The 17,504-nt window shown below is 39.1% G+C and overlaps 1 protein-coding gene across 1 annotated transcript in view; it reads right to left on the bottom strand.

The window, feature by feature from the left end:
- Nucleotides 1-17,504, bottom strand: part of PDE11A (phosphodiesterase 11A) — a 420,012-nt gene that overhangs the window by 76,597 nt on the left and 325,911 nt on the right. Inside the window, exons 11-12 of the mRNA XM_030851036.2 lie at nucleotides 14,307-14,453; nucleotides 13,938-14,045 (exon numbers count right to left, since the gene is read on the bottom strand). Of these exons, the coding sequence (XP_030706896.2) occupies nucleotides 13,938-14,045; nucleotides 14,307-14,453 (255 nt within the window). The remainder of the gene's footprint in view (nucleotides 1-13,937; nucleotides 14,046-14,306; nucleotides 14,454-17,504) is intronic.

The following is a 17,504-nucleotide window of genomic DNA, read 5'->3' as shown; positions in this document are numbered from 1 at the left end:
TACATGGAATACTTTTTCTATTACGCTCTGGTAGCTTGCTCATGAAATGCATAGGGGTGGTGTAATATCTTTGGGGAGCAGTGTGATGTAATTATATAATCAGGAGCCAAAATGGTTCTCTGGTTCCTGCTATCCTTTCATTAGTTTAGAAGAGAAAGTGAACGTATGGAAAAGCAGGTCCATGTGTTTTCTTGATCTAAGGCCTTTATGTCTCCCCCTTTTACTTTGTAAGTCTCCCATTTCATTACTTACTAAAATCTTTACCAGAGGGCAGGAGGAGGGGAAAGGTAGAGTTCAAATTGCTTCCCTTTGCGTGTTTTTTCTCCACATCTAACATCACTAGCTAGTATCCTAAGACACTTCTCTTAGAGCAATGAACACTTTGTTTTTTAGTTAATTATGTTTTTATTGCAGAAATAACTGAATAATAAAGTTTCTGTGTTGACAATTTTATTTTAAAAGATTGAGTTGGGTCCACTGATACACTTAGAAATATATACAATTTCATTTGCATAGCAAATGGGAATGTTAATAAATTATCTGGGGAGGATAAAGTAGCCCATATTAAAGCTGTGTGTGCCCTTCATTTTAAAATTTGGAGCTGGCTGTTGGCTTTAAGTTAATTTTATTCTATTTAAGACATTACCTGTAATAGTTTTTAAAAATTCAAGTTGTAGTAAGAGACTTAGAACCAAAAACAATGGTCCCTCATCCTTCCCCTATCCTGATTCCCAAAGGCAACCACCTTCAGTTTTCTTTTTTATCTAATTTGGTAGGTATTTTCCTCCATATTTCTGTATAATAGACACATATTATAATTATATATATATAATTATAACTTGGTTATTCATCCTTCCTGTGTGCCCAACACTGTCCTAAGAGAATTACAACCGTTTAACTTACTTAATTCTCATAAAAGACCTGTGATGTAGGAATTTTATTATCCACCAGTTCAGATGAGGTAACTGAGGCACAAAGAAACTTATGTGCCCTGGGTCTCAGACAGTGCCTACCTGATTGTCACTCTAAATATTATTCGCTGCGGAGCCAGTTAGGTATCCAATTATTGTTTCCTTTGTTATGTAAATGTTTTCATTTCCTGGAGTTAAGATTTCTTTGAACATCTAAGTCGACTCACATCCTGTACAACTCTCCAGTCACACCTTTTATTAGATCCCTTCCTGTCCCAGGGACTCCCTGCTTTGCTTTGGCCTGCTGCTGTTCTTTGGTCTGGATTCTCTGTCTGCTGTCAGCTTCTCCCTCCTGGGGTTGGTCTCTTATCTCCTGCATCCCACATCTCTCTCTTTCCTTGTTTTTCTCTCTCAGTTTGCGGGAACACATCTGCCAGTGGCTTCATGAGAAAGGGTGTTAATATTTCTTTTACACCTAGGAAGTTGATTTTTTTGAGGCTTTGCATGACTGAAATGTCTTTAATCTATTCTTCTACTCAATTGTTGGCTTGCCTAACAATTCTGGGTTGCAACATTTTCAGTCAGAATTTCGAAGGACTGCTCTATTGTTTCCTAACTTCCAAAGTTGCTTTTGGGAAGTATAAATCATTCTTATTCCTAATCCTTTGAATGGTACTTGATCTTCTCTCTTTTAGAATCCTCTATGCCTGGGGTTTGCCAGTTTCACAAAAATCTGCTTTGGTTTGGGACTTTTTCCCCATCACTGCTTGATAAACGCTTTCAATCTGAAGGCTCATTGTCTTCAGTATAATGTTCTTGTAATCTTTTTTTTTTTCCTTAATAATTTCTACTTCACTATTTTTTCTGTCCTATTTTGAATGGCACTCCAATTGGTTGGACATTGGATTTCTTGTACTGATTTCCTTATTTGCTTTTTTTTTTTTTTAAACATCTTTATTGGAGTATAATTGCTTTACAATGGTGTGTTAGTTTCTGCTTTATAACAAAGTGAATCAGTTATACATATATATATGTTCCCATATCTCTTCCCTCTTGCGTCTCCCTCCCTCCCACCCTCCCTATCCCACCCCTCTAGGTGGTCACAAAGCACCGAGCTGATCTCCCTGTGCTATGTGGCTGCTTCCCACTAGCTATCTGTTTTACATTTGGTAGTGTATATATGTCCATACCACTCTCTCACTTCGTCCCAGCTTAACTTTCCCCCTCCCTGTGTCCTCAAGTCCATTCTGTATATCTGTGTCTTTATTCCTGTCCTGCCCCTAGGTTCTTCAGAACCATTTTTTTTTTTTTTTTTTTAGATTCCATATATATGTGTTAGCATACAGTATTTGTTTTTCTCTTTCAGACTTACTTCACTCTGTATGACAGACTCTAGGTCCATCCACCTCACTACAAATAACTCAATTTCGTTTCTTTTTATGGCTGAGTATTATTCCATTGTATATATGTGCTACATCTTCTTTATCCATTCATCTGTCAGTGGACACTTAGGTTGCTTCCATGTCCTGGCTACTGTAAATACAGCTGCAATGAACATTGTGGTACAATTTCCTTATTTTCTTGTCTCTTCTTTCCCATTGCCCATATTGATTTTTCTCCCCTTACTTTCCAGGAATAATAATATTTTAAATTTATAAGCATTTTCCTGTCTGCTGCTCCTTTTCTAATAGCATGCTATTCTTCTCTCATGGATACACTATGGTCTCTTCTTTTTTTTTTGCGGTACGCCTCTCACTGTTGTGGCCTCTCCCGTTGCGGAGCACAGGCTCCGGACACGCAGGCTCAGTGGCCATGGCTCACGGGCCCAGCCGCTCCGTGGCATGTGGGATCTTCCCGGACCAGGGCACGAACCCGTGTCCCCTGCATCGGCAGGTGGACTCTCAACCACTGCGCCACCAGGGAAGCCCTGGTCTCTTCTTTTGAAGATATTAATTATAATTCCTTGAAATTCTCTTCTGTCCCCTGAATTGTCTGTTTCCTCTGAACTCCTTGTCTCTGTATTTGGTGGTTTCCTCAAATGCCTGATATCCTTGGTAGTCTACTTACTCATGGAAGAGTAAAGCACTGCTACGCTCGCCACACACGCATACTTGGGGATGGTGTCTGTAGATGGCTAACCTCATCGCAGGGTGAGCACACGGCCAGCTGGTCCTGCTGCAGGTCCCCATGTGTCAGTATCTAAACTCACTTCCTCTGGACTTTCCAATCTCGTGCTTGGTAATGGCGTGAGCACGGGTGTTGGCATTCTGAGAAAAGAGTATGTAGCTTCTCACCTTTGAGGATATAGACTTTCACTTCATTCTCTTACTTTCAAAGTGCACCTCACGCTAACTTTTCTTTAACTGGTGTCCCCAAGTCTGGGGTTCAGTTTCTTTGGCAAATACACTGGCTTCCTGAATAGATGGGGGAAGAGTAGTTCTCTGACTACATGGAGAGGGGATGGAGACTTGGGGACTCAGTGTTTTCATTACCCCCTCGCTCCTGCTCGCCCCATGTTTATGGTATCTGATGCCTCTGGTTCTTGTGCTTTGACAGCTCCTGGGGGAACATTGTTTCTCAGGTGTACCCCTTCCTCCACTCTCTGCCCCTGAAGGCACTTGGGTTGGACCTTCCTTTTCTTTGTTAATCTACGAACCATCCTCCCTCCATGAAAAATGGAATTTGTGTCCATTTCTTGTTCTCCTTGTTGTTTTGGGATAATTTTTGAAAGGATGAGGGGATATAAATGTCTTTCTCTGTCATTTCTGTCACCTTGAAAAGGTAAGTCAGTTTCGTTGGGTTTGGATCTTGCTACTACTAAGTAAATTCTAAAAGTCCCTCAAGTATGAAATAATTATCCGTGATACTCTGGAAATCAGTGTTGTAAACACAATGACAATGCACTGAAATTTAGAGAGATTGTTGCCTGTGAAAATGCTACTGTTTAGAACTAGCTGATGAATTAGAACAGTAAGAATAGAGGTGGGATAATGTCAAAATAAGGTAATTCAGCTAGAAATTTAATTGGAAGATAAAATCGAATGCCATCTAATAGACTCACGTTCAGAATGCCGAATCACTGTTACGCCATTGGTTATCACGCATTGTATGATATGATGGACTATGTTTTGCTGTAAGGTTCTATGTAGCCACTCCTGCCGCCCCCACTACCCCGTCCCTTCTTGGAAACCCAGCATCTAGCTCTTAAACTATTTGTATCATCGATACTTTTGAGAGTTTAATAAAAGCCACGGACCTTCTCCTCTGAAATTACTCTATGATTTTATGGTGTTCAAAGAACATGGAGCCCACCCCTGGATCCTTGGAATAAAGGATACCTCAAGTACAGCAACACACCATCACACGAAACATATTTACCTCTCTTGACTGTGGTGCCTGAGTTACTGAAGCAGCACCTATCTCTTGACTGTGACTTAAAGCTGCCTGGTAAGTGGTTTCAGAGAATCGTCAGGCCTGAAAAGTATCCACCTGCCACTAAGTGTCCATTTGCCCCTCCCCACCTTCATCCATCTTCTTTCTAGTCCTATCCATTCTGACCTACACTTTACACACACTGAGGAGAAAAAGTCAACTGCCACTGAAGACAATATACTTTCAACAGAGAACAGAGTGGCAGTAGGAAGTATATTTTAATGTGTTTCTCCTATGCTTAATTCTATTTTATTTTCAAATAAAATGATATATTTGCTGCTCCTGATCCAATAATTATGGGTTTTATTGACCACTACTTTATTCTATCCTCTCACCTGTATTCCCCCACGGTCCATATCAGAAATATATAGGTATGTGGTAAAGCAGTGAATACCATATACCTAAGTAAAGAGATAGCCATGGCATAGAGAGCTAGTTCCCATGTCACCCTCTCCAGAAAAGCCTGTGACTACCCTCTGAGCAGGTCTCCTGTGACAGTCCTTCACTGGGTTAAATGTATACTGGGATAACCTTATTCCCAGCCATTAGAGCATATAATCACTGGAATGCCAAAGGACCCAAACAATAAGATTGATTTGAAGGGTTTCACTACCCAGTAGTTTCCTATCACTTAGTCAACATAAAATTTAAACCAGTGAGGATGTGCATCAAAATATTACCAGTAGTGGGATCACAGATGACTTAAATTTCTTTCCTTTGTGCCCAAAATTTCCATAAAGAATGTTTATTCATTAGAATACATATACATTATGTGTGTGTAGGTAAATTCTTTTTTGTTTTAGAAGTAAGCCCGTGTTTCATCAAAATGTCCTACCTTGGAATAAAACAGTGACATCCTGAAAAGTGTCCATTCATTCATTTATTCATTGAGCAAATGTTGATTCAGCATTTACTCCACTGCAGGCTGGAACGGAGAGCTAAGGAAGAAAGGTGCATCTGGCCCTTGTTGCGTATATAGTCTGGTCATGCCTTGTGCCAACCAGAACAGTGCCATGGAGCACCCTTTTCTAGTGAGAAACTCTCCCAACATCGGTTGCAATTTGTCGCAGAAAGTGATGGTGAAAGTGGCTAGCTCCTGCTTTGTTTCTGGAGACGGTGCATCATGGTCTGCATGCCCGTTGTCATGTATGCAGCTACGGTGCGGGAATCTGAGAAAGTGATGCCAGAAATTCTGCCTTCACGTTTCTTTTTGAACTTGGCTATCAGAGGTACTGAATGATGAGGAATTTCCTGGATAATCCTGTTGATTCTGAGATCTGGCAGATGGCGGACTAAGAGGGAGAGAATCCGGTGATGTACTAGAAATTCCTAACGGTCCCAGAAATTCCAAACCGAAGAAGATCCTTGGCTCCAAATGCTCCTCCGTGGATGCTGGCAGCCGGCACTGCAGTGGAGTCTTCCACGGATTGGCTGAGGTTAAGAGAGAGCATGATGGGCTTTTGTAGAGCTTTTCTTCTCCCCTTCATCTTTCTCTTTCCTTGGATTAGAAGGGCAAAGAAGACTGCTCAGACCATTCCAAGAGGTTTGGAAGAACATAGTTTCTCAAGGAAGTGCCTTCTCTAGAAGAATCTGCACACCATATCCCTAATCGTGTCATCATGTCTCAACTGATCTAAACATGACTTCATACCTTAGAAGTGATGTGAGCTTGGGGACGAAAGGTAGCATTTAGAGAAGCATCATTTAATTCCTGGTGTTTCTTAATTTCTGGTATGCAGTGTTGCAGGGGCCCTGTCTGGGGCCTTTGTTTGGTACATTATTAAAATCAAATTTACTGTAGCCAAATAATGCTCGTTGAGGGTTTCATTGTAAATGCCACATACAAAGTGTGTTGGTCTTCTAAAGAAAGTCCCAAACTACAATGCTGATGGCTGGTCCAGCTGTGCTAGACCATCCTTTACATGTGGTGTCTATCAGTGAAACTCAGATCTCCTAACAAGGACGGAAGGTTCTGTGAGAAGGGTGCCTCTGTCACCCTCCCAACTCAGCCCATATCCCAGCTGACTGGATCAGAGTGGATCAGAGTAGTAAGAGCATTAAGCCCGCAAGTTTGGGCTTCACGGGCGTTTACAGCAAGTCCAGCGTGCTTTATTTTGGGATCTATTTTTTTGCTTCAAGATGGAATGGCCACCTCTTAACATGTAAATCCTGGGGGCAGGCTGATGGATACCAACCTATTCAATTTGCTCCAAAGCAGTGATTTTAGGCAGAGGACTTTCTCAAGCTTTAAGATAGAAGTAGATTTCATTTGCTTACCAAGAGTGCTACGAACAAATTTATGCTTAATGCCATATCCTATCTTCCTTTTAAAAAAGATCCTGTCTTTGCCAACCAGAGATAGTGGGTAATGAAAACACAAGGGGGAGAAGAACAGATATTCACACAAGCGCAACCTTCCATTGCAGGAAAAAACCCTACTGGACAAACCATAGCATCTAGATTTAACGGTCATACTCCCTTGGTGTTTACAGATATGTTTGTCTGCCAATATTTGGGTCTGCTAGGCTGAAAACAAGGCACTTCAGTCCCATTTTCAGGTCCAGACACCAGAACCTTACCAGCTGTTAGGGGACCACCAACCACCAGCACCATGTTTACACGTCTCCTTCACAAAAGCATGCGATAACAACACAAACCAGTTGTAGTCTGTCTGATTTCCACAGGAGTCGGATAGTTTTGATCAAATTTGCTTCTCTTTCTTCTCAAGATATTAGTCAATTATTGATTTGGCATTAATTAAATACTGATTTAAGTCCACAATAATCCTTTCCTCAAGCTCAGAGTTGGAAAGACCTTACAGTCTACACTTACGTACTTTCTTTTACAACCAGAAGCTCCTGAAGGCACTTATTATCAAATTGCAAAACCTAAGTCATGTTTTGGACACAACTTGTCTCTGATTCTCAAATGATATTGCGAATGCTTGTAAGTCTCAGAATGGCAAGGCAGCAAAACTGGTACAAGTATGTATGTTTGAGTAGATGATGCATGAATTATAAAAAATGAATTGATTGTAATCAATTTCATTTAGTTATTTTTTAACCACCTCCTTGACTTAATTTTTAACCTACTTGTTACCCTAATTTTATAAAATCATCTATTTTGTAAAGTTAAAAGCATATGAAAAATAGAATTCTGTATTGAGCCCCCATGTACTCATTACCTAACTTCAGGAGGAAGCCATGTTCCTCTGTCTTGTTTCAGCTACCTCTTCACATGCACGGTTTTGTTTGTTTGCTAGAATATTTCAAGGCAAACCTCTGGCATCTGTCAATACTCTTTATTTCATTCTCAAGAGGTCTTGATGTGGTCAAATAAAAATCGGTCAATATATCTCTGCTCTCATATTTAGATAAAATGTGTGAAAACAAATACAACCAGTAAAAGGAAAATTTCAGAGTAACTATCTTAAGACTTTAAAAATTGAGGTTTTTCCTTCAATTTAGATAATACAAAAAACAGAGCTACATGTATGTAGCATGCATACTGTATTTCAAAAAGAGACAAAAGAAAAACCACATTAGATTCTTAAGGACTCAGTTTGTAATACTAAGAATATATGCGCTTTATGATTTTTTGGATAAAGATAGCATGTTTTTTCATGTTTAGAAATATGGTTTATATTTTATGATAAATTGCGAGTGAATTGAATATAACATGTGGTGTGTGAGCACAGAAAATGAAGCACATCACCTGGTGCACATTAATTGTGCAGACAGACTGTCCTCTCCAAGTGCCACAAAAAAGCAAGGTTGATGAATTTCAAGAATATGAGGCCTCTTCAAAACTTACCCAAATTTTTATTACGCATCATTGAGCTAAAATTAAACACGAGACTAGTGGAAAAAAACTTAAAAGTTCCCAGCTTGACACCCTTAGGTGCCAAGTTTCAGCCTCAAGAAGGTGCCGCTACTAAGTCATAAACCATGAAAAATGACTGGGGCTCTACTCCTGGGTCTCCCTGACCTGGAGGATTTGGCTGGCATCATAAAATACAGAGTGACAGATTAAGCAGTTTACCAACACCGTAAAAATCTCAGGAATAAATTCACTGTAATCAAAAATCCTATATTGTAACTAGGCAGCCCCAGCCCTGAAACCACATACATTTCCTGACAAGCCTGTGTCCATGGACAAGAGCTTATATTCTCCCCGAAACAACGGCACAATTATGTTCATACACTTTTACAGTTTATGTGTCCTAAGAAAAATACTCAGCTCTGGCTGATGGTGCGGGAGAATTTATTTTCACTAGAAAGGGAATGACCCATAACTCACGAATGGCAGCGCTTAAAGTGAGTTATGGAGGGTACTCTCCTGTGTGAGGAAATGGATTGCATTATCCTTCTGCCCAATTGTTTGTTTGATTATTAGCACACCAGGTTCTTAAGTATGTGCGGCTTTGCCTTTTTCCTTTTGTAAAATAAGTGTGGAAAAAGGGAATGTCAGCTAGAAGCATGGGGTACCTCACTGGAGCTCTGAGAGGTGGCAAGAGAGAATAAAAATAGAACCCTTCTTAAATGATTAAAAGCCAGAGTCTTAAATGTAATTTAAACACAGTATTCAAATTGATTAGCTCCATAGTGCCCAGTGCTGGTATTCTGCAAAAGCATTAAAAATCACTCCTAAATTAAAAATTTGCCTTCTTTGAAGTTACATTGGAATTCAAGATATACCTACATGATGATTAAAGAATTGGTATTTCTTACATACAGATTTTATTGTATTATTCTGATAATGCTGCTATTTATTTTAAAGTAAATATAACTAGTTACTACTTACAAGGAAATGCAATGTAAAGTGATGTTTGATGATAATAAATACGATTATTGTTTGTTACTTTGTTACTGTGAGTTACAGAACAAGACCGCAGATCTCTTTGTACCTTCCAACGTTAGGACCTACAAAGAAACTAGATTTCCGTCAAGATTAGGATCCTGGTTATTGAGCAAAAATATTTTATTTGAAAATTCAACTGGTTCTGTCCTTCTCTGGGTTGGAAGGGGAGGGAGAATTACAACTGTGCTTCTAAGATCTCCTTCCAGAAGGAATTTTCTACCTCAAAAATCAAGGACGTCAATGCAAACGGCAGACAGAGGACAGCACATTATCCTCAAGCTAGTGAACAGGAAGGATTTTTCTTCCTAAACGTCCCTTCTGCTCTGTAGTTTGAACTATCAGTAAAACGACTTGGCTTATCTCTGAAAATAACCTTGTTGACAACCCAAATATGGACTTAAACGCGCTACCTCCACATTTAAGATTTAAGAAGCCCCCAGTAAATGTGAGGAGGTGTCAATGTGTTTGCTGCAATACTTGGTTATTATTAGTGTTTAACTGCAATTCCCAACCAGCACCAGGCCGCCAGCACCACCATAAATTTTAATGTGATCATGTGCTCATCTCTTTTCATATCCAGTGAATTCTACAAGATCATAATATTCTATATGAACCCTAGCTGAACCTTAGTGTGATAGGAAGAAAGAACAAGATTTCTAGCAACGATAGCTGTTCATCATTTTACAGTTTTTTGAAAAACTGGACACTGAGCAGCACGGGTCCCTGAATAATATGACCCTAAACTGAATCCACTCATTCAGTGAATCTTTATTGAGCCCTACAGGATACTGGGCATGGCCCAAAGTGCTAATGAGTACATTTATGGGATAGTGAAGAATACTGACTCTTAAGGAAACCTGTTTTTCCCCCTGGAAAATCTGTCAGAGCTCATACATCATTTATAAAACCGAAAAATGCCCCTGCAACCTTGGCATCACCACATGCCTTTTTATTTGACAGAATACAAACAAAAGCGTGGTCGGTTCCTGTATCTGGTCTACATTGTGCATGTAAGAAATGTGCTTATCGTCTTTCACTATGTATGTGCTTGCTGGAATATTTATTCTACAAGCTTCTATAAATAAAGAAAATTTGTATAATTATTCTTGATCTATCTGCAGTTTTTATTCCCTGTTTTAACCACAAATAGTAACTGGCACTGCAGACTGCATTTATCCAAGGAATTAAAAATATTTGGTAAATTTTAACTACCTAAATATCTCTTTAGAAGCAAAGAATAAGACTGAAGCTTTCATTTTAATATTTGGAATTTCAGGCCAGAGGCTTGTAATAATTTAATAAGTCATTAACAGGATTCCCAGTGAACTAAATTTCCACCGTTTGTACATCAAATTGCCTATCCTACAATGCAGTTTGTTCTTTTTCTTTTTAATTTCTAAAGGAACAAAACCTCTTTGTTACCTAGACATGAGGTGGAATACTTTTGCAAAACATGATTCTGAATGAATGAATTCACTCATTCATGAATAACTTTATATTCTGTGTCTGAAATTATTTTAGGGTTAAAGGTTGGGAAGCCGGTTCTTATATGTATAATTTGCTCTGTTGTACATCGTGTCATAGTTTGCTCATCAATGACACACAAATGTGCATCTTCCCATTCCCAGAGACAATGGGCTTGGAAAAATACACACCCACAGATGTTAGACACATGGAGAGTGCCATACTATTCACACTAATAGCTCTGCGGGCAAGGAGGCAGCCCTAATACAGGTCCATCTTGATAGGAGGGGCTCTTTTCGGCACACTGGCTTTGTTGGTGTCTCTTTTAAGAAAAGAGTGTGGCGTGTGTGTCTCAGTACTTCTTGTCTTAGAAGAAAAGAAGCATTTTCAGGGAATGTTGGTAAGGTTTCCGCCCCCCCACCCTTCTTTCCAGGCAACTGGCTGGGAAACTTTGCCTTGGAGTGCCATCTAGAGGAAAATTTCGTGCACACGCACCATGCTTTCTTGGCTTTGTGACTCAGGCTGAATGGATGAATCCAGGGGTTAATGTATGATGATTTTTTACTTTCATTTTTTGGTTCTAACTCAACACATGCAAATGGAATATGGGATAACTAGAATGTAAATAAAATCACTGATGAGAACAAAACAGTGAAAGACCCTAACAGTTTTCAGGAGTACCTGAAGCATTAGTGCCCACTCATGGAGAAAAGTAGGTTATCATTTTGCCTACTTTGCCTACTGAGGTCGTATTCCAGAAGTTAGAATTGATGAGGGAATTAAGTTCACTTTTTCTTCCCTGATCAAGTAATATTTGTTATTTCTATAATTATTTTCTTAGTGAAAAAATTCTGATTGACCAGGCTGCCCATGGTCAAGTTGGAGAGGAGACTGCTTGTGTTAGGGACAAACAAAAGTTGACATTTTCAACCTACTGTAACCCTTAGTCAAGTTCAGCAACATTTAATGAGCAGAAAATAATATCTTTTCCAGATGTGGCTATTCTATTCAATGTGAGGGAGAAAAAAATAACATTCACCAATGTATTTTCCCCAAAGTCATGTTTTTATTTTGCAACCTCTGCCCACCCTACTCCCCAGCCCCACCCCCGGCCAGGAGAATTTTAAGAGTGAATTCTTCTCTTTCTGAGCTAGTATTAATACGAAAACAAAACCCAGACTTTCTCAAACAGTGATACTCTTCAAGGTTGCTGAGCGGACTTGCAAAAACAACTATACCCTTGAAATATTTTGGCAGTAAGAGTACCTCCATTGTGGTTGACATAGGTTGAGAGTTCTGCTGTCTTCAATTTCTCAAAAAGGATCAAGATTGTCCATATTGTGGAAACATTTACCGAAGAAAACTGGGTGTGGATTCCATTTTCTCCTAAGTGTCCACCTGACCCCGAAGCTCTTGCCAGCTTACCCCATCCCAACTATTTTAAGGCTTGTCGTAAAATCTATTTCTGCTTTTGACATCTCCAATCCTTTGTTGAACAAGGTTCCCACTTACTTATTTTGGGAATTCACCAAAAATCCATATGTTTTCCAAAATAACAGGTTAATAATTTCTTTATTAAATGTCCTCTGTGAGCCATGTACATAAACTCTACACACAGAAAGTTATTCCTTGTCTACTGAGATCTGATATGGAAAAGCAAGACGAAAGCGTTTTTGTTTTTGTTTTTTTCATGTAATTTTGGCACTTCAGCAATTAAGGCTCACAGCTCAAAGCATCTTCCTTCCTCATTTGGCTGCTTTCATGGTGTATGTTACAGCGAGATGGGGCCAGTCCAGTTTTTCCAGGTTATTCTCCTTGCTCCTTAAGCAGTTAAGGACCCAAAAAACAAGTCCTTGAGTATAACAATGAAGACATTTTGGTCTCATCTTCTTATGCTACATGTGCATTTGAGTTCAAGTCAATCCAACACAAATTTGTTGAAAACCTACCAAGTACATGATTGAGTATAGGGTGCTGGTGATGCTCTCAACAGATAGATTAATTAAGATTATTGCAAGAACAACAAATTATCTCTTTAGCCTCAAGCTGCTTACTTTATAGGAGAATGAGAGATCTTTAACTTAAAATACACAGCAGAAAGAAAGATGTGTTGTACTAGACACAGTGCAGAGAAGTAAGTAATTACTGATGATTGCTGATGATTACTGAAATTATTGATGATTAATGGAAAGCAAAGACTTCACGGGAAAACTGGCATTAGATCAATGCCTTTTAAAGAATGAGTAAAATTTTAGTAGGTAGAGAAGTGGGCAGAACATTTCATGAGGAAGGAATGGAAGTCTTCCTTCATGTGGACCAAAGGAAAATGTCATTTGGAGTTCCTTCTTTTGGGTTTAAATTTTAATCTGGGTGCAAAGATGTAAGGTATTTGGATTTATGTTATGAGAATCCAAAATAGGTCTCCTCTTTTTTGTGAGTGTGGTAAATATGTTTACACACACACATATGGGCACATATATATGTATATATCACCAGGAGGCCAAAGAAACCAATATATTTAAGCCAGAGACCATTTTACTTGATGATAGCTTAACAGTGTAAGTGCAAATAAAACCAAAACAAGCCTTATTTTTTGCCAGCAAATGGAGGTGAATATAGGATTTTGTTTCAGTCTGTGCCACAAACATTTCCTTTTAGATTAAATTCCAAGGCTTACGTCTGGCCAGCTGCCCTGGCTGTCCCCATTAAAACAGACTGGCCACCTTAACTGAGTTACGGCACCTGGAGCGAAGGTTTGAAGCCTAGTGTACCCTTAAACCCTGAGAGCATTCACTCCTACTCCTTCCTTCCCGGGGCCTCCTTGGACCTTCTCTCAGATAAGCATCTCTCAGGATTCCCGTGTCCCTGGGGGTAATGTTCACACACCCCGTCTTTGGCTTTCTACCAGCCTAGAAAGTCTTATCCAGTGGATCTCTTTGTTTAGTCATTCATCCCCATATCCTCTGCAAAAAGATTGCTTTGAAAATCCAAGCATTTCTTTTGTTAAAAAAAAACAATTTCCCAAGATAAAACATTAAAAAGAGACTAAAGCAATCATTCCAAGACTACACCTGCTTCAAGGTGTCAGAGATCTTACAGCCTTAAAGCTCAGAGATCATTGTGAAATATATACTCCCATCACCAGGGTAGGTAACTTCCAAAATAAAATAAGTCACAGGGCAATTTGTCAGAGAAATGGGAACGTGAAGGGGAAGCCTGTAGGTCCTCACAAATGACAGATGACCTTCCATCGTCACCGAACACACTTACAGTTAACATTGCGAACATCAGCTGGCACACGTTGAAGGCATGTCTCCAGTTGTGGTATAGAACCATCCGATAATTTTTCCTTACTGTCAGAAGCCACCTACACAGTGTCTGAAATGGGAAGGGAAAGATTATGCCAGGAAGTTGTATGTATCTCCGGTGGACCATTACCAAAATGATGTCTTCTGTCTGAGTAATCCTCAACCATTGAAGTCCTGCCACAAGCATCTCACAGGATTCTCACGGTAATCCCACCAGGTGTGCAGGGAAAGTATTAACTTCCCCAATTTTATTCGGGAAACCTGAGGCTCAAAGTGGCTACCATATTGTTCCAGGTGCACTCCTGGGATCGCCCATGACAGAACATCATACCTCATAGTCGATTTTAAATTTCTGTACCATCCCCAGCTCCATGAACATCCGAAGAGCAGCCGTGATCATGGTGTCAACATCGAGAGAAAAGTCATCAAAATGTATGTCGTTGATGGCAAGTTCTGACACCAAAGGGATGTTGGCTGCCTACAAAAGCAGAAGACATAAGTCAAGCCAAGTTCACCAGCTTTCCCAAACCCTTCATCTTGCTCTCCTCTCCTACTTATCAGACGTGCCACATAAATCAGACCTGACCTGCACTTACACTCTGATACAGCTAAAGTCTGAGCTGGAAATGTCTTTTGTTTCTGAACTGCTAATGCCCCAAGCAAATGAAGGGGGTAGGGGAGAGGGAAGCTAATCTGAAGAAAAAATATGCACACTGGATCTAGTCTGCAGAATTTAGAATACAAAGCAGTCTAGTTTACTGAAACTGCAGTCATACAGTATATTCTGATGCATATTACAGAGCACTAAACACAAGAAACATCTGGGCAGCCAGCAGCTGTGAATTTTAATTGCCACTATTCAGGAGAAGGACATGGGAATACACCACTTTGCCTTGTTTCTTACATCCTTATATATATCCTGTAGCTGTGTACTTGCTCTTTGTTACACACATGTTCTGTATATTCAGAAAGATGGAAAGGATCAGACAGCACATTTCTAGTGCAAAATGTGTTTCTTAATAGGATAGAGATGTTTGCAGCATATGTTTCATTGAAGGAATAAATTTGCAATATAGTTTAGTGACATTCTATAAAAACATCACAACATAATTATAATACTGGTCGTACATATTCAGTGTTTTCAAAACACTCACTCATGTTAAGCAGCTGTCAGTCAGTTGCCCTACACAAACTTAAAGGGCATAAAAAGTCTTGGGGAATAATTATTTTTGCTGGTTTCATTGGGCCACTCTTGATAAGGGAATCATTTCTATGTTTTCAGATTATCAGAGACCATTCTGTGTTCATATTCCTAGTCTATTCACTGGGTGTAAACTACCCAAGGAGTAATTTATGCCCTGGGACCGCTTTGGCCGAGCAATGAAATCCAACTCTGCTCGCTCTAAGCATCCCAGAAACCACTGAATCAATCCTTCTTTCTCAGCCCCATGCTCCTCCATAAGAGCAAACACCTCTAGGCTAAAATCCAAACACTGGTTATTCACCACAACATGGAAGAACAATGAACAGATACATACATTATGGGACAATTTGCCTGCTATTCTGCTGATTGTTTATTTTTGTTAAAAATTAATCAGCTTATCTTTCAGTGAATCATTTTACTATATTAACATATTTATAGAATTCAGCTCCTTGGAATGAAAAAGGTGAGGCTTGTGAAATTCAAACACGGTGGTGGTAGAAATAGTCTTTGTGTGTAGGTGTCCTTATTTGGAGTTCCTGGCCTCATGCTAAGCACTTTAACACCTTGCTTTTTGCTTTAAGAATAATTTAAAACCAGGGACTTCCCTGGTGGTCCAGTGGCTAAGACTCCACTCTCCCAATGCAGGGGGCCCGGGTTCGATCCCTAGTCAGGGAACTAGATCCCGCGTGCCGCAACTAAGACCCGGCGCAACCAAATAAATAAATAAATATTTTTAAATCAAAGTTATACGTGCACATAGTTTTAAGAGTTAGATCTGCAAGGTTAGTTACACACGCGTGCACGTACGTGCACACACACACACACACACACACACATATACATACACATTAGCAGAACTCTTCCAGTACCAAAATTTTCCCTTACCTAGAGGCAACCACGTTCAAATCATCTAGATACACTTTTTTGGGTATTTGGCAAAGTAAGGTGCTTGTGATTTAATTTTTAAATTATTTTCTGATTTAAGCACTATCTACTAACTTCCCCCCATTGAAGATGAAGATGAAGCTGTCTTACACTGTACCTGTCAACCTCTGCTACCTCATACACTATCCCTTCTCACTCCCCAGTATAATAATATAATAACTTTGTTTAGAGAAATATTCAGGGTTTATACTATAATGACTCTGTAAAAGATATTCATAGCTAAGTCATGCAATTTAGTATGATTACTTTTCCTTTCCTCGACAGCATTTTGTATTCTCAGAGTTAATAACTGTCTTCCTTAATGTGCGCTTAGTTTTCTCCATCCTTATCACTAATTCAACCTCGAAACTCTCTACCAATTATCTAAATCTCGTCTGAAAATATTCAGATACTTTGGGTATTCCATCAGTTTTATTAAGAAATATCTGTTGGAACTTTCTGAACTACAATCTGGACTGGCAGTCTTCTCAGCTTGTTATATAGCTTTCATCCTAGATGTTTCCTCACCATAATTTTGGGGGTGTCTTCATCTCTCTTTTATTTCTGTATCCCACATCTTTCTCTTTTCTGGCTCTCTCCTTATTTTGGTGAGACATGTCTTCCAATAGCTTCCCAAGAAAAGGTGTGTGTGCTGGGTAAATTTATGAGAGCTTGCATGTCTGAAATGTCTTCATATTATTGTCACATTTGATTGATAGTTTGTCTAGATATCAATTTCTAGGTTGGAAATCATGCCATTAGAATTTTTAAGGCATTCTCTATTAGCTTTAGATGTTACTTTTGACAAGTCAGAAGCTATTGTGAATCCATTACCTTTGAAAATGACTCCTCCTCCCTCTCTGTTTTTGTAGGATCTTTTTGCTTCCAGAGTTCTGAAATATCATGAAAATGTGCCTAGGTGTGAGTTTATTTTTAATCATAATCCTAGGTACCTGGTGTGCCCTTTAATCTGGAAAATCATGTCCTTTAATTCTAGGAAAAATTGAAAAATGAACTCTTTGATCATTTCTTCCCTTCTTTCCTTTTCTGGAATTCCCATTATTTGACCTTTGGACTGTTTTTTTTTTTTTCCTCTGTTTCCTCCTATATTTCATTTCTTTTCTTTTTTCTCTACTTTCTAGGAAATATTCCCTCTCCTTATTCTTGATATTTTAATATCACAGTTTTCATTTCTAAGAGCTCTTCTTTTTTGTCTGGGTTTATAAAAATTTTTTTAATAGCACCTTAATTTTGTTTCATGGATTCAATGTCTTCTCTTACCATTGTGAGGATGTTAATAATTCTATTTAACGTTTTCTTCTCCCTTCAGAGTTTACTTCACTCCCTTCATTTTGTTTTAGTTCTCTCTTTTTTATTGTGGTTAGAAAACACATAGCATAA

Source organism: Globicephala melas, chromosome 7, assembly GCF_963455315.2.
Source record: "Globicephala melas chromosome 7, mGloMel1.2, whole genome shotgun sequence".
Taxonomy (NCBI): Eukaryota; Metazoa; Chordata; class Mammalia; order Artiodactyla; family Delphinidae; genus Globicephala; species Globicephala melas.
This window is presented reverse-complemented; position numbering and strand designations above follow the sequence as displayed.